Consider the following 25944-nt stretch of genomic DNA (forward strand, 5'->3'; position numbering starts at 1 on the left):
GTGGGACACTAAATTTGACACATGAGGCAAAGTTAAAGACTCCTTCAACGGTGGTGGATGGGTGAGTGAAGCAAGGTAGTGTTATAGTAGTCTGGGCTGCTCACCAGCCAAGTGTTTGAGCCTTTTATTAGTTTGTAATTAGAGGTGGACATGCATTTTGTAGATATTTAGCTTCCAAAAAATGGTCCCCTGGCTGTGTTAAATGTACATGCCCCCAGTCGAATGCTAGAAGATAGGATAAGCTGTTTAAAAAGTGACGGTGGGCAGTGTGTTCAGGGTAGAATATGCAAGAATAAGACTAATTTTATTTTTCAAGGAGTTATAGGATTGAACTTTGAGTATTAATTGATGTATACCTATACATCAGGCAATGTATTTGTGTCTTATTCTTCATTGTTATTTCATGTATAGAACAGAGAGTTTGCGGACAACGATAACAAGAGACAAAAGCATTCCCAATTTTGATGACCAGACAGTGCATCAGGTAGGATATTTGATGTTTCTTTATTGCTTTAGTTAACTTACTGATTAATCTGCATGTCCTGGTGTTAATGCAAAATTATCTCCGTGATTTTGAGTTTAATTATTTAAACTGAAATGCAAATACTATCCAGTTGTTTTTTCTTTATTACAGGTAATATAGATAGTTTTATATTTTTTTTTAACTCAAAAATGCTAATGAACATGGCTGCTGAAGAGTAAAGTAAAATTATACTTTAGCACATATAATCCACTTTTGTTTATTGGTGCACTTCCTGGTTCCGACCCAAATGCTTGGACATTCCCTGCATGTTATAGTACCTTAGTTTCATTCTACTGCTGGCACTGCTTCTTGTCTGAAAGGGACCTATGGAGAACCTGAAACAGCAGAGAAAACAATGGCACGCACAACATACCTACTTTCTGGTTGTCTTCTCTTGTCTCTTTATGCCCTAAACTCTGTCAGTTACCTTAAAGCTCTCTAGTAGCCGGGCCTCGTTCTCCATTAGCATCATCTGTCAACTGATCTCTCTCCCTTCAACTCTACCTCACTTTATCTGCTTCCTCTCCCATGCCATCCCATCCGCCAGATTGATCTCCTCCTTCGTGTAGGTTTCTCAGAACTCAACAGAAGAAAATCTTTAAAAAAATAAGTATATATACCATACTCCTAGATATTTGTGTTCTGAATCCAATTAAAATATGGAGTGAAGTAGAGCAGGCAGTGAAAAGCAGGATGAGAAAAGGTAGCGCTTAGGATGGAAATGTGCCGGATGTGATGTAAAGATTATTTGATTTCCGAGGTTTCAGACTGGAACCGGAAGATTTTTGCTTGAGCAGTACCCTAAAGCGCCAATAGATGGAGTTGATCAGCTCCAGGCAGCAGCAATGTCTGCTCTGGAAGTGACAACCCGTCACCTGTATAGGCGTCACCTCTGTGCGCTGACGTCTGTCTTTTCTTTATGCGCCCATTAGTGTTGACCCGGAGAAAGAGCTCTCCCTTCCTCTGTCAGTTTTTGAAGGAATTATTTTGATGTTTTGTCACGTTATTTTTTGAGGAATTCTTTCTCCTGGATTTGTTAAGGATGTCTTCGAAAAAGACAGGGTTTAAACCATGTGGCGCCTGCCATTGTGCCATGTCAGTTACAGATCCACACCATGTGTGTCTGTGGTGTCTCGAGCGCATCCACGACTCCAAGTTGTGCTCGAACTGCCGAGCCATGGCACCGAAAGCTTTGAGAGAGTGGTCCCTGAAGCTGCTAGCGGCCAGGCAGGCAACGTCGTGGATATCCCAGTCCCGATCGAGAGGGAGGTTGCAGGACCGCTCCAGAAGCCCCGAGTCGTCTTCCTCCCATTCCAGGTCATTGGAACATTCGGGGAAGAAGCATAAGAAGTCGAAGTGTGCTTCAAATTCCCCTCGTCTGTCAGCTGAGACTACTAAGGAGCATCAAAATTCAAGGCATGGTTCTTCAGAATCATCAGAGCAGACTCTTAGCCTCTACAATAGTGGTATGCAGTTCCTAACGTCTAAAGCAGGTAGTTGTGTGTGATCATGGGCTCCACATAGTGGTGTAGAGTTAAAAGGTCAGGAGAGGAATCCTCTCCTTGCGGAAAAAGACCCTCACACACCCAGCCAGCTAGGTGTCTTGCTTTATCATCGGGTCTGCTCCTTATCGGGTCGGCGCTGCAATACCCGATCGGCACCCGCGATGGGGCCTTCTTGGCGGAGATCTTTATTCCTTATGCAATTGGGTGAAGTATGTGTGAGGGCCCTAGGTCAGTGTAGGTGATGGGGATATGATTAAAATAAGGAAGGCGGTCCACTCAAAATAATTTTAATGAAAGGTGGCCCCCACCCTAATTAAAAGTAGAAGGGCGCATATCTCCACTCTAAGGATGTGAAGTTTATGCACTTGTGAAAAAGGTCAACATGTTTTTTGCCCTTTTATCTGTTAGCTGGCAATTCTTCAGGACCAAATAGGATCTACCTTCACTTTTTGGTGGAAGTCAACAACTAGGTGAAGTGAGGTAGTGACCACCCTTACAACACCCTAAAAAGTGGTACCTGTAGATTTAAAAACAACCCCATTAGTGTCAAGGATGCACAGCATCAGTACCGGCTGGTGTAGACACTAAGGTGTAGTATCAGTTCTGTCGGAATCTGGTCGGCGGTTTTCCTACCCTCAATCTCCCGGTCCGGACTCTGAGCCTCCCAGCTTTTCCAGGAGCTGAAACAACCCCATCTCAAGTATAAGAATTTTACAAGGCCTTGCGCTGCGTATTTGATCAGTGTGACCCCTCCGGCCTGCCTCAGGCCCCGCTGGGTCAGAAGGAGGTCCCATCTGATCCTGCAGCTGCAGCTCTGGCCTCGGCTCTAATGGGCCCCCATCGGACCGGCGCCAGTCGTGCCTGTGTGATCTTCCCAGGTGCGGGCCCAGACGCCAATGCTCCCGGCAGCCACAAGCGGCACCAGCCCTATTCTGATACCATACAACATGGAGCCAGAGCCATGTCTACCGACGTCTGTGCCAGCAGGATCTCTGCGTCCTAGGTCTGAATATGAGCCCTATTCTGAAGAGTTAGGCCTGAGGGAAGAATGGGAGGGGGGTAATTGAACCATTTACAATACCGGTGAGAAGGTCAGGATATGGACTGTTGTGAGGAACTCTGTGATGTCAGTGTTCTGGACACGTCCCCAGATACTGATATGCTTTCTCCTCCTATTGTGGATATTGAGGAGGAAGCATCATATTCCATCGTGGTGAAGAAGGCAGCTGAGGTCCTGTATCTGGAGTTGCCCTCTGTGGCAGTCAAGACTAACAACTTGATGTAAGTGCTACAACCGGGAGCTTCAGCTTCCGAACCACTGCTCCCTTTTAATGAAGCACTAAAAGATTGTCCTACTGGGAACCTGGCCCAAGGCCAGCACAGGGGCTCCTGTAAACAAGACAATTGCCCACTGCCACTTGGGGACCCGTTCTTTCTCACTCAACACCCCACCCCTGGGAGCTTGGGGGTCCAAGCAATTACATCCCATGGTGCATTCCCTTCTCCACCCCCTGACAGGGAATTCAAGAGGCTGGTTAGCTTGGGGAAGAAGATATTTACTTTAAACAGCCTTGAATTGCATTGTCTGCATTTTTGCGGCTGTCTGCCCAACCCTCTTTATTTAAGTTCTCTATTGTAAATTTGTTTCTTAAAGGACTTGTAACTATGTTTCCTCCTCTTTTCATTTTTTTTTGGTTTAAATCTGTTTTTAATTAATTTTGGCTTACATGTACATGATAGGCAACATACACTTATGTCTAACCATAAATTGGATCACTTCACAATGTTAGGAACTTGTGAATGGTACATGAGGTTGGGACGTGACAATTGTACGGAGGGCACCCTCCGTACCGGAAGGAGTGTGAGTTCAGTATTCAGCACACCTCATGAACGTTGGGGTTACACTGTAGTGTCCGCATGTTCCATTCAGTCCGGCATATAAAGTCTCAGTTGAATCCGTTTGGGCTGCTGAACAGATGTCTTCTAGTGAAAAGCAAACAAAACCAAACACAAAAACCACAACATAGACCAGTGCTGATGCCAGTGTAGGTGTAAGTGTCCCCGCACACCCCCATCCCTCCGTCCCCTCGCAGTACAACACAACACACTGGGCTGGATGCCACCCCCCTCACTGGCGCCATCTGCCTTCCCCCAAGGTGTCTATTCAACCAGTCGAGTACAGGAAACAGCGCGACACCTCGTGTACGTGACCCCTGCAGTCACACCCGGCTCGTCACCCCTTCCTCAGTTTGTCCCCTTGAGCCTGGTTCTACCTCCCGCTGAAGTGTCTGGAGTAGTCCCTCCCACTGAGTAGCTATGGGCTCTTTCCTTAGTCCTAGTGTCTCTTCTCGCCGGATGGCAGTCCCCTCAGCTCTCACCCATGCGGAGAACGAGTGTCTCCATGCTTGTACACCAGGTTGGTCTCCTGCCTTCCACCTCTTAGTGAGAAGTCTCTTGGCGACAACTAGCCCCAAGTCGAGGAACCGGGATGTCACTTTTGTGGCCGGTGTGCGCGAAAGTGATGTAGAAGGTATGTAGTCCAGTCAAAGGGTATGTCACGGCCTGTGCTCACGTGTAGGGATTCGCTGATATTGCACCAGTATGTGTGTAAACAGTTACAGCTCCATAGCATGTGGATGTGCCCAGCTCCAGGTTCAGCACATCTGGGGCACGCTGCATCCGTGCGGTGAAATTACCCGTGGATCGCCTTAGGTGTAAGGTACGCCCTGTGCACGATGAACAGCTGTATTTGTCTAAACCGCATGTTCCTGGGTGTGCGCACTGGACACTTCAGCACCCTCTCCCACTCTGTCTTGTAATTGTCTCCCCAGGTCTAGTTTCCATTTACGTCGTAGGGGCTCTAGGGTAATCGCTGTATGTGTGCGCAGTGACGTCGCAAACCAGCAGATCAGATGCCTCCTGCGCCCCATAACATGAGGGTATTGTATGGTGAGGTGCTGGCTAGGCTCCGCTGACATGTCTGCCCATGTGGCGGTCAAGGTCATAAGCAGTGAGCGGTGCGTGAGGAATTGTCCCGGTGGCATCCCCTCCTCCTCCACTAGGGAGTTATATGGGATAAGTGCGCCAACCTGGTATAGGTCTCCCAGGGTCTGTATGTCTGTATCGCACTAGCGCGTAAGTGCCAGGGAGGTGAGCCTTCCTGATCCAGTAGGGGAGCCCTCCAGCGGTATTCCCTCCTTCTCTTTTCATTATGCCTCCGTGGGATCTTAATTTAGTTCTCACTTTCATAATGGGAGCTCCTTTCAAGTCTCTTCATGATTGTCCCCTCCAACTGCTCACCATCAAAACAGCCTTTCGTGTGGCAATAACATCTGCCCGGAGGGTGAGTGAGCCGGACGCTTTATCATCCAACATTTCCAGATAAACAGGTGCTTTGCTTGCCAAAAGTGGTAACACCATTCCATGTGGGCCAATCCGTCATCTTGCCCACTTTCTACGCTCCTCAGCATCCCTCAAAAGAAGAGAAGGGACTCCACCGTCTGGACCAAAAAGAGTGTTGTTCGATCTTGATCACACAAGTGTGTTCCAGGTGGGCGACCAACTCTTCGTGTGTTATTTTGGAGCAAAGAAAGGAGCTGTCACCACTGTGTTAGCACTTGGGGTGCCATTCCTGGCCATCTGCCAGGCAGCCACATGGGTGTCCCTGCACTCATTCTCCAAACCTTACTGCCCGGACAGTCCGGTCCAAAAAGAACAATTGAAGGACAGAATGCAAAACAATGTCATACATTCACCCCAGTACAGAAATCTGGGCCAAAATCCATAATTTTTTTGCTCACCATGCTATTCTAGTTTGGACCCAGCCATATGCAAATCAGTCTTGACCCTGCGCCCAATGGGAACTGTCCAGCCCAAACTGCCAGGCCAGGCGGCAGGGATGGGCATTATACCAGTTCAGTCCTTCAGGACTTTCTGGTTTAGAATTTGTCCGCACCAGGGATGGTATTGCTTGGGTATCTATTCAAAAGTAAGGAATGTGCAGCGAGATGTCTCTATCAGATGAACAAGTAACTTCCCTTTCGTGACACATTAGCTGGTAGAGACAATATCTAGGTGCAGATTCCTTACCGACCCACCCATCCTCCCTGCTCTGCAGACAGATTTCAAGGTTTGGGGAAATCCCTTTCATGGTCCTGGCTTGCACACTCCAGTGTCATTGCATTTCATGGCTTTGCGCTGCTGGCTTGGAAAGTCGTGAAAAGTAACTGAAGTCAACGCGCCGAGGTGGTGCCTATATAGGTGATGCAGGCGTCACTTCTGGCTCGGACTACGATGCCACTTGGAGCCTATCGACTACAGGATTGATATTTCGGTGGACAGGATATCCTTCACCGTTGTGACTGAGTAACCCTTCCACCGAGATCTAAATCAGGCTCTTATTCTTTATACCCCCTTAGTCAAGTAAGAAGGTTTACTAAGCATCAGTGGGCAGGTAGTTCTGCTTGTGTTATGTATTACTTAAAAGGTCAGTTTTTATATTCTTTTGATCAGTTCTAATTCTACAATGTTGCAGCTTGCTGTGTGGACCAAGAAACCATATTAACTATCATGAAATTATGTAATCTTCTACATTCACTCAAACACTCCAAACATTGTACTTGACCTCTGTTCGCTTTATTAGCTTCTCCATCGTTTTTTGAAGAAATTAGACTTACAATGTGATCTTCTGGAATATGATTTGTGTGCAGATTTATTAACAAAAGAACTAAGCATTCCTTGGTGCAGCAACTGACCCAAGCAAAAGGGAATTACCTGCCCATAATGTTCAGGTGTAGGCCTCGGGGAGGTCCTAATATATTTATACTGAAACCTGAACCCCACATAAAAAATCTCACATTATGATTACAAAGTTATAAAGATTTTATTAAATAAAACACCAATTTTTTTCAATGCATCATAATAGCATAAATCATTGCACTAAATAAAGATCATTATTATTTAATATAGAGTGTTAGACCTAGGGTATCCTAGACTACATAGGGTAGCCTGGCTCAGTAGAGGAACAGCTAAACTCTAGAGCGTTGGTTAAGTGCTTACAAGGCCCACTCACAGTAACTCAATGATTGACCACTAAAATAAAAGACACTGCACCAGTTTAGAAAAATACCAGTACCTTTTATAAAAATAATGTTCCTTCTGTTTCTTATGCAAAAATCTGTTTACATTTGGCTCAGCATAAATTCACACATGTTACGCAGACTTCAATACACTTTTCACTATATCAATGGTAAATCACAGGTACATTTCACTTGAGATAAGTTATTGTCAATTCCACAACATTACTTCTTCAATCAATGGTTACAGAAGGGAAAATTCACATTACAGGTTCAATACGCAACTTCTTATAATCTTGGCATGTACATTACCCCTCTCCTCTCAGATTCCAGAGCAGCTCATTAGATTTCCACCCCCAACCGTGCTCCTCACAGATCAGGCAGCCAGCTAGATGGCTAGAAGAGATAAGGCAAGTTAATAGTGCTGCCCTATATCTAATCTATGGCTACACCTTCCTAATGGGAACTGTCGCTAGGCAAAGGACTAGCTGGACGAGTGGATGCGACTGGGCCCTTTTTGTTACTGGCCCCCTTTCTCCCAACTTGTGATGCTAACTTGCCAGGCACAGGAGCTTAATGTTTTATTTCCTCTGTTCGCTGCTTCTCCCCCTTTCGTTGTTAAAATCGGAGTTATCAATGCCCATATATTGTAATATCCAATAGCCAAGTTGCCTGTAACATAAACCCCGGCAATTCCTCAGTTAATCAGTTATGTCTCTTACTGTGGCCGCCTCCGTGCTCCTGGCCAGCCGGCGCTGCCGCCTCCCGCTCTCCCCTTGATCCCTGCTTACTTGTTCTGTGCAGCGATCCGTCCGGACACTCCCGCGCTCAGTTGACTGACCTCAGCGCAGATGACGGGACCTTCGTGGAGTCGGCTTCGGGGTGGGGGAACAGGACAGCTTACTACCAGACTGGTCGCTCCTCCGGCGGGACCGTGGCGACGCTGCAGCCTCCTCTGCCTGACGGGTCGCTCCTCGGGCGGGACCGTGGCGGCGCTTCTGCCTCCTTCCGGTTCACCACAGGGTGAAACTCCGCCTCGTCACGCCTCCTCAGTCGCGCTGGGCCCTTCTTCCTGGTTCCGGACTCCGCCTTGGCGCACCTCCTCTGACGCGACGGATACTTTCTCCCCTCCACAGGCGGGTCAGCTGGGCTCTCCGCACGCGCCTCACAGGCGGTCAGCTGAACACTCCGCTCGCGTGTGGAACAGACGTGCTGTCGGCGCTCCACACAGGTAGGAGACTCCGCCGGCGTCACTGCCTTACTTCACGGGATGAGGGTCAGTCACGAGGGTAATGGGATGGGTCTGACGTTCCTCAGCCGGGTGGCACAGCGCTGATTCAATGTCCTCCAGATCTGCCCATAGCCTTCAGGGCAGGTGTACAAGACACACAAAAGGGATTGCGTTGTCGCAATTTACGAGGGTCTTCTCACAACACGACCCGGGCTCTTCAAACTAGTCACAAAGTCTCTGGTCACACTTTATGGAGGGTGTGACAGTGGGGTTTGGTCAGCTTGAAAGGGGGCACTTCCCAATAACGCGACAGCCGGCCTACAGGTCGATCTGGTCACCACTGGTGCGCAATCCTCCTCCACACGTCGCCTCTCTCCTCACTGGTCACTCCTGAGACTGCACAAAATGGCTGCTGGTCACTGGCCTTTTATAGAGTGGCCTGAGACCTCTGGAAGCCACTAGATGTTTCTGGAACCTTCCTCATATTAGCCTATGGGCCTGTTCCCCTGGAATGTCCGTTATGGCAGTTGGTGGACACCATTTTAGATTCCTGAGTGTCCCTAGATTTTCCAGGAGCATAACTAGGCCTCACAGAATATGAGGGGAAAATGGCGTCATAGTCAAGGAACACCTAGCCCCCTGACAGCACTGAAAAATTCCTGGTGGTTATATAAAAATAAAAATAGAAACTCTGAGAGGCTAAGGGGGACAAAAATAAATAATGATGGTTAGAACATCCCCAGAAGCAGATAGGTCTAACACGCGTCCCCCCCAGCTGAAAGTGGGGGGAGCTACCCAATCCCTTGGGAGTTCTCATCACTAAGGCGGAAATACCTGGATAGACCGTCTGCGTTGGCATGGTCCGATCCAGGCCGATGTTCCACCCGAAAGTCCATTCCCTGTAGGGAGATGGACCACCTTAACAACTTGGGATTCTCCCCCTTCATTTGCATTAGCCAACGAAGGGGGCGGTGGTCAGTCTGAACCAGGAAGTGCGAGCCAAACAAGTATGGCCGCAGCTTCTTCAGAGCCCAAACCACCGCAAAGGCTTCTCGCTCAATGGTACTCCACCTCCGTTCCCTGGGGAGTAGTCTCCTGGACAGGAAAACCACGGGTTGATCCAAGCCCTCATCATTTAGCTGCGATAACACTGCCCCAATGCCATGTTCTGACGCATCTGTTTGGACAATGAATTCTCTAGCAAAATCAGGGGCCTTGAGTATTGGAGCGGAACACAATGCTTGTTTCAAGGTCATGAAGGCTCGCTGGCAAGCCTCCGTCCAGACTACCCGTCGGGGTTGTTTCTTGGAAGTAAGTTCAGTGAGGGGTGCCACGATGGTGCCATACCCCTTCACGAAGCGACGGTAGTATCCAGTGAGGCCCAGGAAGGCTCGGACCTCAGTTTGAGTCTTGGGGGGCTCCCAGGCTATGATAGCCTCAATCTTTGCCTGGAGGGGCTGCACCGTCCCTCTGCCCACCAAGTGGCCTAGGTACACCACCGACCCCTGTCCGATCTGACACTTGCTGGCCTTGATTGTCAAGCCAGCCTGTTGCAGGGCATGAAGAACAGCTTGCAAGTGCTGCAAATGGTCCTCCCAGCTGCTACTGAAGACAGCAATGTCGTCCAGGTAAGCAGCAGAAAAAGCTTCCATACCAGAAAGGACCTTGTTCACCAGCCGCTGAAATGTGGCAGGGGCGTTCTTGAGCCCAAAGGGCATCACACGAAACTGGTAGTGTCCCTGAGGTGTAGAGAAGGCTGACCTTTCCTTCGCCCCCTCGGTAAGGGAAATCTGCCAGTACCCTGAAGTTAGGTCAAAGGTACTTAAGTATTGGGCAGCTCCCAGCCGGTTGATAAGTTCATCCGCCCGTGGGATGGGATGTGCATCAGTCTTGGTTACGGAATTTAAGCCTCGGTAGTCCACACAGAATCTCAATTCAGGTGTGGTGCCCGGCGGGGCAGCTTTTGGTACCAAAACCACCGGACTAGACTAAGGGCTACTAGAAGGTTCAATCACTCCTAGCTCCAGCATCTTAGCGACTTCACTTTTGATGCTGGCCTTCACCTTGTCCGACAGCCGGTAGATCTTAGACTTCACCGGTGGGCTGTCTCCTGTGTCCACGTCATGGGTACACAGGTGGGTCCTACCCGGGACAAGGGAGAACAGAGAAGAAAATTGCTCCAGGATCTGGCGGCAATCTCTCTGCTGTTCAGGAGTCAGGGATGGTGAGAGAATCACTCCCTCCACCGACCCATCCTTTTCTTGGGACGAGAGAAGATCAGGGAGAGGTTCGCTTTCCTCTTCCTCTGCTCCATCGGTCACCATCATTAAGACAACCTCGGGCCTCTCATGATGTGGCTTGAGGCGATTGGCATGCAGCACCCTGTGGGGCTGCCTCGGGGTCTTAAGATCCACCAAGTAGGTGGATTTACCCTTTTTCTCCAAAACCTCAAAGGGGCCTGTCCAACGGTCCTGGAGGGCATTTAGCTCTCCAGGTTCCATCACCCACACTTTTTGTCCAGGCTCCAGTTCCACTGGGTGAGCGTTGTGGTCATACCACTCCTTCATAACTGCTTGGCTGGCCTCCAAGTTGTCAGAAGCTTGCTTCCACAACTTAGCCATTTGGCTCCGGAAGGCCAGCATGTAGCTCACCACGTCCTGGGGAAGCTTCCTGGGAGTCTGTTCCCATCCGTCTTTCACCAGGCTGAGAGGACCCCGTACAGGGTGCCCGTACAAAAGTTCGAAGGGGCTGAAGCCCACTCCCTTCTGTGGCACTTCCCTGTAGGAAAACAAGAGACAGGGTAGGAGGACGTCCCATTTCCTCCGCAGGCTCTCAGGTAGACTCCTTATCATACCTTTCAAGGTTTTATTAAACCTTTCCACAAGACCATTGGTTTGTGGGTGGTAAGGAGTGGTAAACCGATAGGTAACACCGCACTCCTTCCACATAGCCCGCATGTATGCTGAAAGGAAGTTAGTCCCCCTGTCGGACACAACCTCCTTGGGGAAACCCACTCGGGTGAAGATCCCCATCAGGGCCCTTGCCACTGCGGGTGCAGTGATGGTCCTCAGAGGAATTGCCTCTGGGTACCGTGTGGCATGATCCACTAAAACCAGGATGCCCACCCTCTCAAAGGGGGTGCTAACGACAGGTAGTGGTTCCAGGGGAGCTTTTAGCTTCACCCCTGTTTTCCCACTGGCTTGGCAAGACACACACGTCCGACAATATGTGTCAGACGCCACTTTCATTCGAGGCCAGTAGAAGTGGGGGACAAGCCGGGCAAAGGTCTTGTCCTGTCCTAGGTGTCCTGCCAATGGTATCTCATGAGCCAGTTCCAAAAGAAAGGCTCTAAAGCATTGAGGGACCACCTAGGCCCTGGATGAACCATGTCCGGGTGCCTTGGGCTCACTGTAGAGGAGTCCATCCTCCCAGTAAATCTGGTAGCTCCCTACAATGTTCCCTGCTGCCTGGGCTTTGGCCTGTTGCCGCAGCCCCTCAAGAGTAGGACACTCCTTCTGAGCTTTGCAGAACTCTTCCCTGGAAGGACCTCCCTCCACATGCCATTCAGTAGGGATGGGTAGGTTCTCCAGGGAAGCAACATCTTCCCCTGTGGACTCCAGATCCACCTCCGCAGGTGGCCCGTCCGTCTCACGAGGCGGAGATGCCGAGGCAGGGTCCTCCGGCCTCCTGTCCTTCTCCTCTCTGGCAGCCGGCTGGGCCATTGTTCCAGGCTCCAGCGTAAGTGAACTCCCCCTTCGGGCAGTCGTGGACCTTGTGCTGACACAGGCCCAGTCAGGAGGTCCCAGCATCTGAGTGAGTCTGGTACTCCACCCTCCTCCAAGCATTGTGCTCCATATCATTTCCTAACAGGCAGTCAACAGGCACGGCAGGGCTTACGGCAACTCGAAGTGGACCTGCAACCCCTCCCCACTCAAAGGGAACCTCGGCCACCGGATAGTGGCCCAATCTGCCGTCAGCCATCACGGCGGGATGGAGTACATCTGGGATGACCTGCTCTGGAGACACCAGTTGACTCCTTACCATAGTCATACTGGCTCCTGTGTCTCTCAGAGCCTCCCCTCTACGGCCGTTGATGGTGACCCACTGCTCATACTTGGTAGTATTAGAGGGCAGTTGGGTCTTTGGCACCATCTCTTTATCACCCAGGGACTCTAAAGTGACACCCGCCCGCTCCCCTCCGTTACCCAAAGGCATCTCCTCCCCGAGCACTACACTAGTTATTCCCGGGGCTTTTCCTCCAGTGGGAGGGGGTGGTCTTTTTGGGCATCTCACATCTCCTTTATAGTGTCCCACACCACCACACTCAAAACAATGAACAACCCTTGGCTGCTGGCTTTGGCCAGGATTAGGGTTGCGAGGGGGGTTACTCTTAGGGATGAATCCTCTGCCCCTTCCTTGCGAGGTATTTTGTGGACCTTTTGAGAACTCCCTCTTATTATCCCCGCCCTCTTTCTTCTGGGGGGCGCCCTGTCCAGACTTCTGGGAATCCCCTCCAGTCCCCTTAGTTGACACCCGGGTACTAACCCAGATGTCCGCCTCCTCAGCAAGCTTCCTGGGGCTGGTCAGCTTGCTGTCCATCAGATGCTGTCGTAGCTCGGGAAGACATTTCTCGAGTAGGTGTTCCTTGAGTATGAGGTCATATAAACCCTCATAGTCCCCTACTTCGCTGCCTTTCACCCAACCCTCCAGGGCCTTCCTGGCGTAATCCAAAAAGTCCACCCAGTTCTGCGTGCCTAGTTTGTGGCTACCCCGGAACTTTTGCTTATACTTCTCAGGGGTCAACCCAAACTTCCTTATCAGCGCCACCTTCATAGCAGGGTAGTAGGTCTGCTCACTTTGCTCCAGGGCCAGCAAGGTATCCCTGCCAGCAGGTGGCATGTATTTATATACCAACCCCCCCAGTGGGCCTCCAAGATCCCATGGGCCCTCAGTGAGACCTCATAGGCGGCTAGCCATTTTGCAATATCATCACTGGGTACATAGCTAGCCATGACATCTTTGGGTAAGTAGGGTCTGGGTTCTCTAGGGTTCAACTTGGTTTCGCTGCCACCATTCTCAGATTTGGGGGACCTTAGGTTTAGGGCTTGTAAATCCATCTCTTTAATGGTCCGCTCATGTGCCAACCTCTTGTCCTCCCCTTCCATGTCCATCCTGGCTAGTTCTAATCTCATCCTCCTCTCCTCCCTCCTATCCTCTAGCTCGGCGTCGGTCAAACCCCTCTCCGAGACGCTGCTGCCCACTCTGGAAGGTGTCCTAGGACCTGTTAAAAGGTTCCCCCCTCCCGCCTGGTACAGTGTTGCGGTCTCAAGGACTGTGTCCCTGTCACTCCCCTCTGGATCTATTTCCTCCCCGGAATGAGCCTCCACCCATGCCCGGATACTGGTCAGCAGCTCGCCTTTCCTGGCGCCTTTCTTAAAAAACACCCTTGCTGCTGACACCAGTCCTTTAGTTGGGTCACGGTATAGTTTTCCAGCTCTTCCACATTTACCTCCATTTCCACTTAGAGAGTAAACTTTTACACAGGAGAAATCCAAAAAGTGACCTGGGGTCAACCTCCACCCACCACCAGAAGTAAATTTAGAAAAAGCAAAATTCAGATTAGGAGGGCCGCAGGGAGAAAACTCCAGGTGTGGTCCCGTGGTAGGCACTGCATTACTACTAAGTGAGTGTAAGCACAAATCCGTTATCCCACCGCTGCCACCAATTATGTTAGACCTAGGGTATCCTAGACTACATAGGGTAGCCTGGCTCAGTAGAGGAACAGCTAAACTCTAGAGCGTTGGTTAAGTGCTTACAAGGCCCACTCACAGTAACTCAATGATTGACCACTAAAATAAAAGACACTGCACCAGTTTAGAAAAATACCAGTACCTTTTATAAAAATAATGTTCCTTCTGTTTCTTATGCAAAAATCTGTTTACATTTGGCTCAGCATAAATTCACACATGTTACGCAGACTTCAATACACTTTTCACTATATCAATGGTAAATCACAGGTACATTTCACTTGAGATAAGTTATTGTCAATTCCACAACATTACTTCTTCAATCAATGGTTACAGAAGGGAAAATTCACATTACAGGTTCAATGCGCAACTTCTTATAATCTTGGCATGTACATTACCCCTCTCCTCTCAGATTCCAGAGCAGCTCATTAGATTTCCACCCCCAACCGTGCTCCTCACAGATCAGGCAGCCAGCTAGATGGCTAGAAGAGATAAGGCAAGTTAATAGTGCTGCCCTATATCTAATCTATGGCTACACCTTCCTAATGGGAACTGTCGCTAGGCAAAGGACTAGCTGGACGAGTGGATGCGACTGGGCCCTTTTTGTTACTGGCCCCCTTTCTCCCAACTTGTGATGCTAACTTGCCAGGCACAGGAGCTTAATGTTTTATTTCCTCTGTTCGCTGCTTCTCCCCCTTTCGTTGTTAAAATCGGAGTTATCAATGCCCATATATTGTAATATCCAATAGCCAAGTTGCCTGTAACATAAACCCCGGCAATTCCTCAGTTAATCAGTTATGTCTCTTACTGTGGCCGCCTCCGTGCTCCTGGCCAGCCGGCGCTGCCGCCTCCCGCTCTCCCCTTGATCCCTGCTTACTTGTTCTGTGCAGCGATCCGTCCGGACACTCCTGCGCTCAGTTGACTGACCTCAGCGCAGATGACGGGACCTTCGTGGAGTCGGCTTCGGGGTGGGGGAACGGGACAGCTTACTACCAGACTGGTCGCTCCTCCGGCGGGACCGTGGCGACGCTGCAGCCTCCTCTGCCTGACGGGTCGCTCCTCGGGCGGGACCGTGGCGGCGCTTCTGCCTCCTTCCGGTTCACCACAGGGTGAAACTCCGCCTCGTCACGCCTCCTCAGTCACGCTGGGCCCTTCTTCCTGGTTCCGGACTCCGCCTTGGCGCACCTCCTCTGACGCGACGGATACTTTCTCCCCTCCACAGGCGGGTCAGCTGGGCTCTCCGCACGCGCCTCACAGGCGGTCAGCTGAACACTCCGCTCGCGTGTGGAACAGACGTGCTGTCGGCGCTCCACACAGGTAGGAGACTCCGCCGGCGTCACTGCCTTACTTCACGGGATGAGGGTCAGTCACGAGGGTAATGGGATGGGTCTGACGTTCCTCAGCCGGGTGGCACAGCGCTGATTCAATGTCCTCCAGATCTGCCCATAGCTTTCAGGGCAGGTGTACAAGACACACAAAAGGGATTGCGTTGTCGCAATTTACGAGGGTCTTCTCACAACACGACCCGGGCTCTTCAAACTAGTCACAAAGTCTCTGGTCACACTTTATGGAGGGTGTGACAGTGGGGTTTGGTCAGCCTGAAAGGGGGCACTTCCCAATAACGCGACAGCCGGCCTACAGGTCGATCTGGTCACCACTGGTGCGCAATCCTCCTCCACACGTCGCCTCTCTCCTCACTGGTCACTCCTGAGACTGCACAAAATGGCTGCTGGTCACTGGCCTTTTATAGAGTGGCCTGAGACCTCTGGAAGCCACTAGATGTTTCTGGAACCTTCCTCATATTAGCCTATGGGCCTGTTCCCCTGGAATGTCCGTTATGGCAGTTGGTGGACACCATTTTAGATTCATTCCTGAGTGTCCCTAGATTTTCCAGGAGCATAACTAGGCCTCACAGAATATGAGGGGAAAATGGCGTCATAGTCAAGGAACACCTAGCCCCCTGACAGCACTGAAAAATTCCTGGTGGTTATATAAAAATAAAAATAGAAACTCTGAGAGGCTAAGGGGGACAAAAATAAATAATGATGGTTAGAACATCCCCAGAAGCAGACAGGTCTAACATAGAGGATATACATAAAAAAACTCAATCACATCCTCACAGAAGCCCACATGCCAACCAGCACTTTCATACCAGCACACATACAACTCTAATCACAAACAGCACACCACTCCACAAAAATATCATAGCCAATGATTGATTTGTAGGTAAAAGTTGGAGCACAATCCCAGATCGTTCAGATGGTCCCCAGATGTAAAAAACACAAACTCGTGTTTCGGTGTATAGCCCCAGCCGGGGCTACACCTTCATCAGGGTGGGAGTATACAAAGGCATAGTGGGGAAGGATGTCTGTGAAGAAAATACATACATACTTTAAAATTCACAGGACAGCATATGAGGTTCAGGACAATCAAAATAAGCAATCATTATTGATTAAAGGGGAGAGACTGCATGATTCATATTTAATAAGTCAGGTAGTTTTTCAACATAGTGAAAATAAACAATACACTCCATGTCTAGAGTAGTGCTTCAAAAGGAATAAACCATCCAGATATACATAATAAAGGTATTTAGACAGAATCCAAAAAGCACCAAGATTTCAAACCCAGTGTAAACAGTGATTGAAAACTAAAAAGAGAATACTTACAAGACAAAGTGATTAATGTGCACCAAACAGGAATTTAATAAAATCCCAAAAATAAATATATCACACTTCTACATCCCAAGGTGATTAAGATCCACATGCATCAAGATGTTCTTAAGTACAGCTAGACAAATACCATTCTCGAAGTTGAGAGGCGCAACACGTATTCAGGTGAAACTATAGGCCTCAACAGGTACAGTCCAAATAAGGAGGGCTTCCGTTCTATCTCTAATCAGACCAAAAGGAGAGCAAGGCAAAATAGATACAGGACAAAAGTCAACCATGGCACTATATCGTTTGTTAAAAAGGAGGGCCAGTTATAGGGCAGATGACACATACCGATACGTTTTTCTTGGAAAAGTAAATTTTTTTTAGTCCTATCCAATAAAATTCCACGGCAATGTCGGTCCACAACAGCCGGGTAAACTCCGAGGCAGATTTCCACGGTCAGGTAAATAATTCACAAGGCACTGCGGATATCTGAAAAGATTATATAGGATATCTCATTTGCAAGGTTCGTTAAAAAAACCCATGTAGACAAAACAATAAGTTGTGAATAGTCCCGCAAGGGGTTTTTTTTTGGCGTATGAGATTGCTTCGGAGCCTGGTCTTTCTGCATATTTTATGTGCACCCAAAGGCTGGGAACTGGATAGTTCCCTAACCGAGCCTGCCGGTATGCCTAAGCTTTTATCAGCCGGCTATCATCCAGACAAATTAACGGTCCGGGGCAGGTTAGATAGCCCGGAACCTCTGGCCTCATACAAGTAACAAACAGGCAACACGAGAAAGCCACCCGTACACTAATATTGCTTATATACACTCCATATCGCCGTAGGTTTACAGCAGGCTTCGGAAACTCCAGGATATGCACAATACCCCGAGTCTCATACAATTGAAGAAAAGGGGGCACAACTGGAAAACCACCCGTACATATGTATTACTTATGTACTCCCCGCACCGCCGGGAATCTAGAAAAAAGCTTCTGGGACTAAAGGATATAAGCAAATCCCCAGACTATTGAACGGGTGTTATTAAGTATATTTACCAGTAGTGATTCCAGGAGATCACAGACTTTCAAACGTCCACCCTCACGACGGATTCGCGCCGGGTCCCAAACTGGTCGCCAGTCAGGTCAGGAGTCTCTAAAGGCTCGATTTAAAAGGACAACAAGGCCGGTGTCGGCATCAGAGTGGTCGATCTAAAAACGCGAGACTAGAGAGTGGTAAAGTTATAGACGACGGACCAAGATTTCATAATGGGCTGCTTTCAGGCTCCGGGGGCGGCCATCTTTAGTACGTACACTGTCAAGGGAGTGCGTTAATGGCTATCAGTGTGGTCGATCTAAAACCGCAAAACTAAAGTGCGTTAAAGTCATAGAAGACTGACCAACATTTTTTTAGGGCAGATTTCAAGCTCCGGGGGCGGCCATCTTTAGCAAGTAACCTGTCAAGGGAGTGCCATAAAGACTATAGAATATGGTAAAGATGCCGCAGCAGACTCACTACACCAAGGATCTCAATTTATGAAAATACAATACACAAAATAATTTTAAACAAAAAGGCTCACCAATAGATAAGACATCTGTGAACTCATTCAATTAAACAAAGCAGTATAGAAATTTAGAAACAGCCATCGAGAGCGTTTCTTAACACATTATAGTGGAACACTCGATGTGCTAGACTGGCCAATGAGAATATAGGTCAGGTAGGGCCCAAGGGAGCAACTTCATTATTCAATTATAATTCTGAGAAGGGCGGTAGATGACCCAACCGCAAGAACTTTCCTATCCACTAGGGGGGGATACACAAACCTAAAAATTGTATAAATCATATAGGGCCACATATAAAGAATAAAGGGAAGCAACTTCAGTATTCAAAGGCAGAGTTTAGGAAAGGCGGTAGATACCATAACCGCAGGACTTTCCTAAGCACAAGATTTCCAGCGGGGAGTTCATGGTAACAGAGCATTCGCCCAGGGGCATTCCTCATTTAGGCCCCTTTCCACACTGTTAAGATAGTATAACCAGAAGACTTCTCTTTTTCTCAGTATGGCTGTAGGGTCAGAACCAGGAAAGACCTGAATTTTCTCCAGGACCGACCATTTCAAATCATTCTCGAAATGGTTGTTCTGAAGCCAATGAGAGACAATGGGCACACCTAGTTTACCAGTCCTAATGTTAGATTTATGTTCTCCCATTCTGAGGAGAATCTCCCGCCCGGTTTCACCAACATAAGGGAGATTACAAGGACAAAGGATAATGTATACCACATTGGTGGTGCGGCAATTGCTCATTTTGGTCAGAAGGACAGTGCGTGACGGCGTAACAATGTTAGCGCATTGGGGCAAGCTTGGCACTTTCCGCAACGATGGTTGCCCACAACTGGACTCGTACCCACGATGGAGGTTTGGGACAGGTTCTGAGATTCAGGTAATCTCCCTTTCACAAGGTAGTTTTTCAAATTTTTGTTTCTCCTAAACGCAAACATGGGTTTAGGCAGATGGTCCTGATCGTTACCTAGATTGAGGAGATACCAGCAAGAGTTGACAGCCTGTTGTAACTTGTTATTTAGGTTGGAATGTCTGGTGATACACACAATCTTGTCCACAGGGTCTTGATCCTTATGCTCAAACATGGCCTCCCGTTTGTAATACCTAGCACGTTTAAAGGAATCCTTGACAAGTCTGTAAGGGTACCCACGTTGAATCAACTTCTCCTTCAGGATGTCACCCTGGAGAAGGAAGCCCTTAATGTCTGTACAATTTCTCCTAATACGGAGACATTGACTAAAAGGGATACTGTCCCTCTGACAGCGCGGATGGAAGCTACTGTATTGCAAAGGGGTATTTCGTGCAGTTGGCTTAGTGAATAAAGATACATAGATTTCATTATTCTGGTGTTCCACCCAAATATCAAGGAATTCAATCCTATCACTGCTGGAATGTGAGGTGAATTTTAGATTGTGATCCGCAGCATTGAGCCACATGATGTACTCACTCAATGATTCCTGGTCCCCCTTCCATATAAAGAAAATGTCATCAATGAACCGTGACCAGGCCCGAACCTTTTCATGGAAGGGGGCCATCTCATTGTAGATATAGATTTGTTTAAAAAATCCCATGTATAGGCAGGCTATACTTAGGGCGCACGCAGCGCCCATACTTATTCCCCGGATCTGTTGAAATAAGCAGTTATTGAACTCGAAATAGTTCTCATAGAGAACCACTTCCAAACATTCAACAATGAAAGGAGCATTACTGATCTCGGGTTTAGACGCAAGGATGTCGTGCAGAACTTTAATCGCACCTTCCTGGGGGATATTGGAATACAGGGACTCCAGGTCAAGGGTGACCAGGAGTTCCCTGTCATGAAGGTAGGGGATCCCCTCCACTTTCGAGAAAAAGTGACCCGTATCCTTTACAAAGGAATCCAAGGACGAGACCAGAGGTTTTAAAAATTGGTCGATATATTTGGACATGGGTTCTGTGGCCGATCCTATGGTGGACACAATCGGCCTTAGTGGGGGATCACAGAGATTTTTGTGAGTCTTGGAGACCCCATAAATATTGGGCATCCTAGTGAAGTTGGGAGTCAAATACTCTGCTTCTTTCTCGCGGATGTGACCCATGTCAACTGCTCTCTCAACCATACGCAATATACGGGGTTTAAGGGCAGGCTCAGGATTCCTCACTATTTTCTTATAGTTGAGGAAATATAAATTTTTGGTCAAGTTATGTTCCCTATCGTGTACCCCACCGTCTCCATGTACGAGTTAAAGTGCATGTAACTTCCCTCCTGTGCCAGCTATGAAGACGCACATACATTTGCGTCCAACGTTAACATGTCCTCTTTCAGACCCACCCTGAATGGGTTGGATAGTCCGTTCCTAAGTATGCTATGCCAACGTCTTTTTGTAGTGTACTTTACATGTTTTTCAGCTCTGGCAAAGTAGGCCCTGAATTTCTGCCATCGAGCCTCTTTCTTCCTTCTGACTCTGAAAGCCTCAGCCCAGGCTGCCCAGGCTGCCCCGTACCCGTGAACTCTGCCTTACTTCCAGCGCGGCCCACCACGCTTAGCTCAGCCTGCTGCCTGCCAAGAATGAATTCAACCTTCAAGTTATCTGTTTCCTCTCCGAAGATGCATTCCTGCCTACTAGTTTCAGTAAACATTCCCCAGCTGCAGAGCCAAAGGGCCGGCCTGTCTCCGTGCAAGTAATTCATAGCCTCTGTTACCATGCTCCCATGGAAGGCCCATGCCCCCACACTTCTCATGCAGACACTCAGGCGCTTATACACGCACTCACAGTCAGTATAGAATAGCTTCTGCCCCAGAGACCTTTCCGCCCAGATAGCTCAGTTCCTAAACATCAGATATCAGATATGATAGAAGCACAAGTTGATCTGACATGCCAGACTTCTGTCTCTTTTTCCGTCAGTGCAAATGTCAAGCCCCCTGCACCCTCCAGTTTCACGCCAATCACACGTCATGCAGCTGCGCGCGCATCCAAGCTTCCGATTTCTGCTGACATTGCAACATTTCTGTTTTAGTGCCACCCACATGTGACACCTACCTGTGACGTTTCTAGAACACACCTCCAGTTACGCCTAGTCCACGCCTTCTGATTACGTACTAGTAACACGTGGATGCTGTTATCTTGTCTACTCTCAGCTGTTCCGCCTACTACACTGTTTTCTATGATGTAAATTAAGTATATAAGCTATGTACTGTCAATAAAACATTGCTCTATCCCTTCTTACACCCCTGTGGTGGTAAGAACCAGATATCCAGGTCATGACCATTCCTTTTTAAGGAATAAAACCCCTAAGAACTCTAACACCACGGACTCTGTTTTCTTTCTTTCCGATTGAGTTATTATTGATTAAGTACTTACCTGCATAGAAATTAAGATGGTAAATTAAATATTTACGACATTTTGGCGCCCGAATAGGGACCCCTCCCCCACCTCACGCGCCGGTTGGTGCGTTGCAAGCTCTGTCCCCTGCCATCAGTTAGAAGGAAACTACGCGTACCGGCAGGATTTCCTGTATCTCCCTCTGGCCCACGGAGGTGACGAAGATTGCGATCAGTACCCAGACGAGGCGGTGAGGAGTGCGGAGGATCCCGACCAGAGCCTAGCCGAAAGAAGCAAGGTCCGAGGTGTCAAGAGGCCCACCAGTTTTCCGAAGTATCCACGTGTCAAGTCGAGTCGAGTCCGGTCCAGTCCAGTCCAGTCGAGTTTTCCGAGGCCTTCTGCTTTCCGTGCTTCCCGGTGAGTACCATTGCTGGGACGTATCTAGACGGGTTTGGGTACACAAGTCCGGTCTGCACTGTTTTAGGCAGTGTATCTGTACTGTTTAGCAGTACATCCGATAATTCAAGTTCTTGCACTGTTCTCAGCAGTGTATCTGTGCTGTTTAGCAGTACATCCGATAATTCAAGTTCTTGCACTGTTCTCAGCAGTGTATCTGTGCTGTTTAGCAGTACATCTGATATAGGGGGTAGTAATAAGTGTTCTTAAATGTTTTTCTTCATGTGATTAATGTCGTGGTATGAGTGTGACTGTTTTAATGTGCATTATTGTGTTCTTGTATAACTAGCTGTATCCAGTATTAAGTAGCAAGGATTGAGCGTTCAGTACTGAGTAAACAAGATGCCGTTTTTCAACAAGTTAAAGCAGATAGGAACTAGGAAAGGGATACTAGAGGAAGAAATTCCTATCCCCCCTAAGGATACTCCTGGAAACTTTATGTATCACAAGCATGGCATAGATGCCATAGTGTATCTAGATTTATGGGCCGATTATACTAAGCATCTAGACGAGAGACACAGATGGCCAGTTACTGGAACATGGGATGCCGAGTGCATCATGAAGGTAGAAGAAGCATTATGGAAAAAGAAAGCCAGACAATCTCAGAAAGACGCCATAGAGTTTTGGCGTAAGGAATCACATAAGCGTACTGAAAAAGAACTACGTAGAGAGAACAGACTTAAAGAATCAGATAAAGCCCAAGAAAACGAATTAATTACTGAGGGGATCCGAGTAAAATCAGAGCAAATAGACCGTGCACGAAATAACCTCGTAAACGGTATGTATCTCGCGGCCGAGGGTTCGCCTGAGGCCATGTCAGAAATACCGAAAAATCTGCCGTCACCATTGGTTCCAACTAAAGTAACTCACAAGACTACTAAAGACATATTCCTGAATTCCTATCTAGAGGATGTAGCACCCGCTTACACCAATCTGCCTGTCCGCGCCCTGCCTAACGACAGGGACGGGGGTGGTAACCTGCCCCAAGATCACATTCCGCCAGTACCACCCCCTCCGCCACTTCCCATACCTAAAGTTAATCTACCAAAGCCACGTCTACCTGACCCTACTAAAGGACAAATTCAAGTACAGATACAGACTACACAGAGAGATAATGCCCAAGCTTCCGCCTCAGGAGGTGCGATGGGGGGTCTCCAGACTCCACCATTAACACGCAGGTTACAGCTCGGGGACTTGCAGAGTCCCTACACGTACAAATCACCCCGTCTCGATATATTCAAAGGACAACTTACAGTTTGCAGATATGATCCAGTACCCGGCAAAGACGATAGAATGATAATGGCATCACTACGGTTACGATCTGCTACTGATTTCCTGATGATGTTTCCAGGAATGAAAGAGCACCTAGATAGAATATATCAGTTTATTCAGACTGGGAAAGACCCCGACAGTATTAAGGATGCCATGGAGCATCAGAAAGTTGACGTTCAAGGACAGATACTACGTTTTTTTATAAATTGCCTAATAAGAGAACGAGACAGGCCTGAGACAAATCAGGGTGAGTTAGATGCCCTCAGCAAGTGGGGTCAAAATATATCTGAAGGAAAACACGACAAGGGGACTTGCATAGCCAGTATGTATAGGAAAATAAGGAAAGCGGTGATAGACCTACACAAAGAAGAGAAAGAAAAGGCTTCCTCCGAGGGGGAAGAAGAACCTGAAGAACCAGAAAAGACTACAGACACTATAGCGTATGTAGGTAAGGGAACTTACCTTAGGAAAGGCATCCGTCCAGAAAGCAAGAGAGTTCTTTTCTCTGCCTTAACAAACCCGAATTCGGCTGAACATCAGTTCCAGGAAACTGATAAAAGGCTTCGAGATCGAGTAGGGTACCATGTACTCAATTCTATGGATGAACAAGAACTAGCCCGGTCAGCCATATTATGGACTGAAAATCCGGATATATACAATGATGACACCGTAGCACAGACATTCCTGAACCTTTCCCCAGACGAGCAGAAATTAGCAGGTGTGTACATGATTCAGCACCTCCTCACGAAATACAGAAATAAACATTCTGATCCAGGTCCCTTACACGAAACATTACAAGAACTACTCATGGATAGATGGAGAGGTTTAAGTACCAAATTAATTCAAATAATTCTAGAACAACGCCATAGATATGACACTTTCATAAGCTCCGAATATGTTCCCACCCCGCCCCCAGAAAGGAAAATGTATCATATGGAACGTCGGCATGGCATTGAAAGTCAGAACCCCTTACGAGAAGTGCATCCAGTTATGGGTGACGATCATAACTTGAAACGAGTATATGTACACACGCCTTTGACTAAGTTAGAACTGTTAGAAATGAAGAAACTAGTCCCGTGCCATGATAAAGACCCTGCAGGTTTTCATAGAGAGCTTAAAGACATGTTACTGATGGGGGATTATACGTACGAAGATATCACGAAAATGTTAAAGGTACTGCTGCCCACGGGCATCTACGAGAAACTAAAAGAAAAAGAATGGGAGGTGGGAGAGAAAAAGATCGTATGGACAGAAATAGAAGACGAAGAGAACAAACGTGTCCCAGGGGTAGGCCTTGGGGAGAAAACTAAAGCATTGCCAGGTCTGATAGTACAGGTTCTGCCAAGATTATTGACAACTAGAAAGGAAGACTGGGATGCAATATCAGCCTGTAAACAGAAACCCGACGAAGATACTAGTGACTTCTATTCAAGATTCGAGAAATGTTTCATTATTAATAGTGGTCTTAAACCAAGTAGCGAGTCGTACCCGCATCTTTTTGTATCAAAGTTAGTCGAAAATTCCCTGTTAGCAGTTAAAAACCGTGTATACAAGGTCGAGAGTACATGGCAAGCCAATACGCCATCACAGATGTTACAAATGTTACAATATCATCAGAACAGAATTAGGGAAGAACAGGATCAGGAACAGAAACGTATGAAAGACACAAAAATGAAAATGCTAGTAGCCCAGTCGGTCCCAACCGACGGCCACAGAAAGGGTACGACCCAGACAGGTCACACCGCAGCTCCCGTTAAAGGGACATGCAACTATTGCAAGCAGCCAGGTCACTACGTACACGAATGCCCGGTTCTGAAACATAACATAGCAACAGGTAAAACTAAAGAAAGACCGCATCCGCCTAGACAAGACCATAACCAGCATCAGTCTTCACAGAATATACAGCCCATGCAGAATACACAGCCTACGCATACCTCATCATCTACAGCACAGACAGTAGCGGTATCACAGCCACAGCCCATTTCCGCGACCCAGCAAGTTTCACAACAAATGTACCAGTATGCCCAGTCCGCTTACCCCGATTATCCACGATATACATGAAACAGCCTAGAGAGGGAGGGTGGCTTGCCTCTTATTGAGATTCCTGTAGATCAAGAGGGTCCTTATGTACATAGTCAAGTATTGGGAAAAGACAGAAAGTTTTTAATTGACACAGGGGCAAGTCGCACCACTATCAGCCATGAGGAAGTTCCAGGGGCACCCCTCTCAGGCTCACAGAATGTTTCCCTTGGTTTTTCAGGACAGCCCATTGTAAATGAGGTATCAGAACCAGTTCCCCTGGCTGTGGGTCCATTATCACGTGTTACTGACTTGTTACTTACGAAATCATGTCCAGAAAATCTGTTAGGAATTAAAACATTGAAGGCTCTAGGAGCCGTGATCTGCTGTTCCCCGGAGGGAGTCAGACTCTTTTTGCGGGATTTCAAGGGTCATTATATGTTACGTGAGTTTGATGTCAGATTGAAAAATGTACCAGATCACCTGTGGGCAAAAGGCCCAACTGATGTAGGTTGTATGCACATTACCCCATACCGTGTTACACTCAAACAAGGTGTAGTTTTACCCAGAATCAGACAATACAAGTTACCACCCGATGCTGT

General features: G+C 48.0%; 1 protein-coding gene across 3 annotated transcripts in view; it reads left to right on the plus strand.

Moving 5' to 3' along the window:
* ANKRD27 (ankyrin repeat domain 27) overlaps positions 1-25944 on the plus strand; it is a 719886-nt gene that overhangs the window by 640433 nt on the left and 53509 nt on the right. For all 3 annotated transcript variants that reach the window (XM_086945455.1, XM_086945456.1, XM_086945457.1), the window contains one exon: positions 412-484. In XM_086945455.1, the coding sequence (XP_086801581.1) occupies positions 412-484 (73 nt within the window). The remainder of the gene's footprint in view (positions 1-411; positions 485-25944) is intronic.

This window comes from Lissotriton vulgaris, chromosome 12 (genome assembly GCF_964263255.1).
Source record: "Lissotriton vulgaris chromosome 12, aLisVul1.2, whole genome shotgun sequence".
NCBI classification, from domain to species: Eukaryota; Metazoa; Chordata; class Amphibia; order Caudata; family Salamandridae; genus Lissotriton; species Lissotriton vulgaris.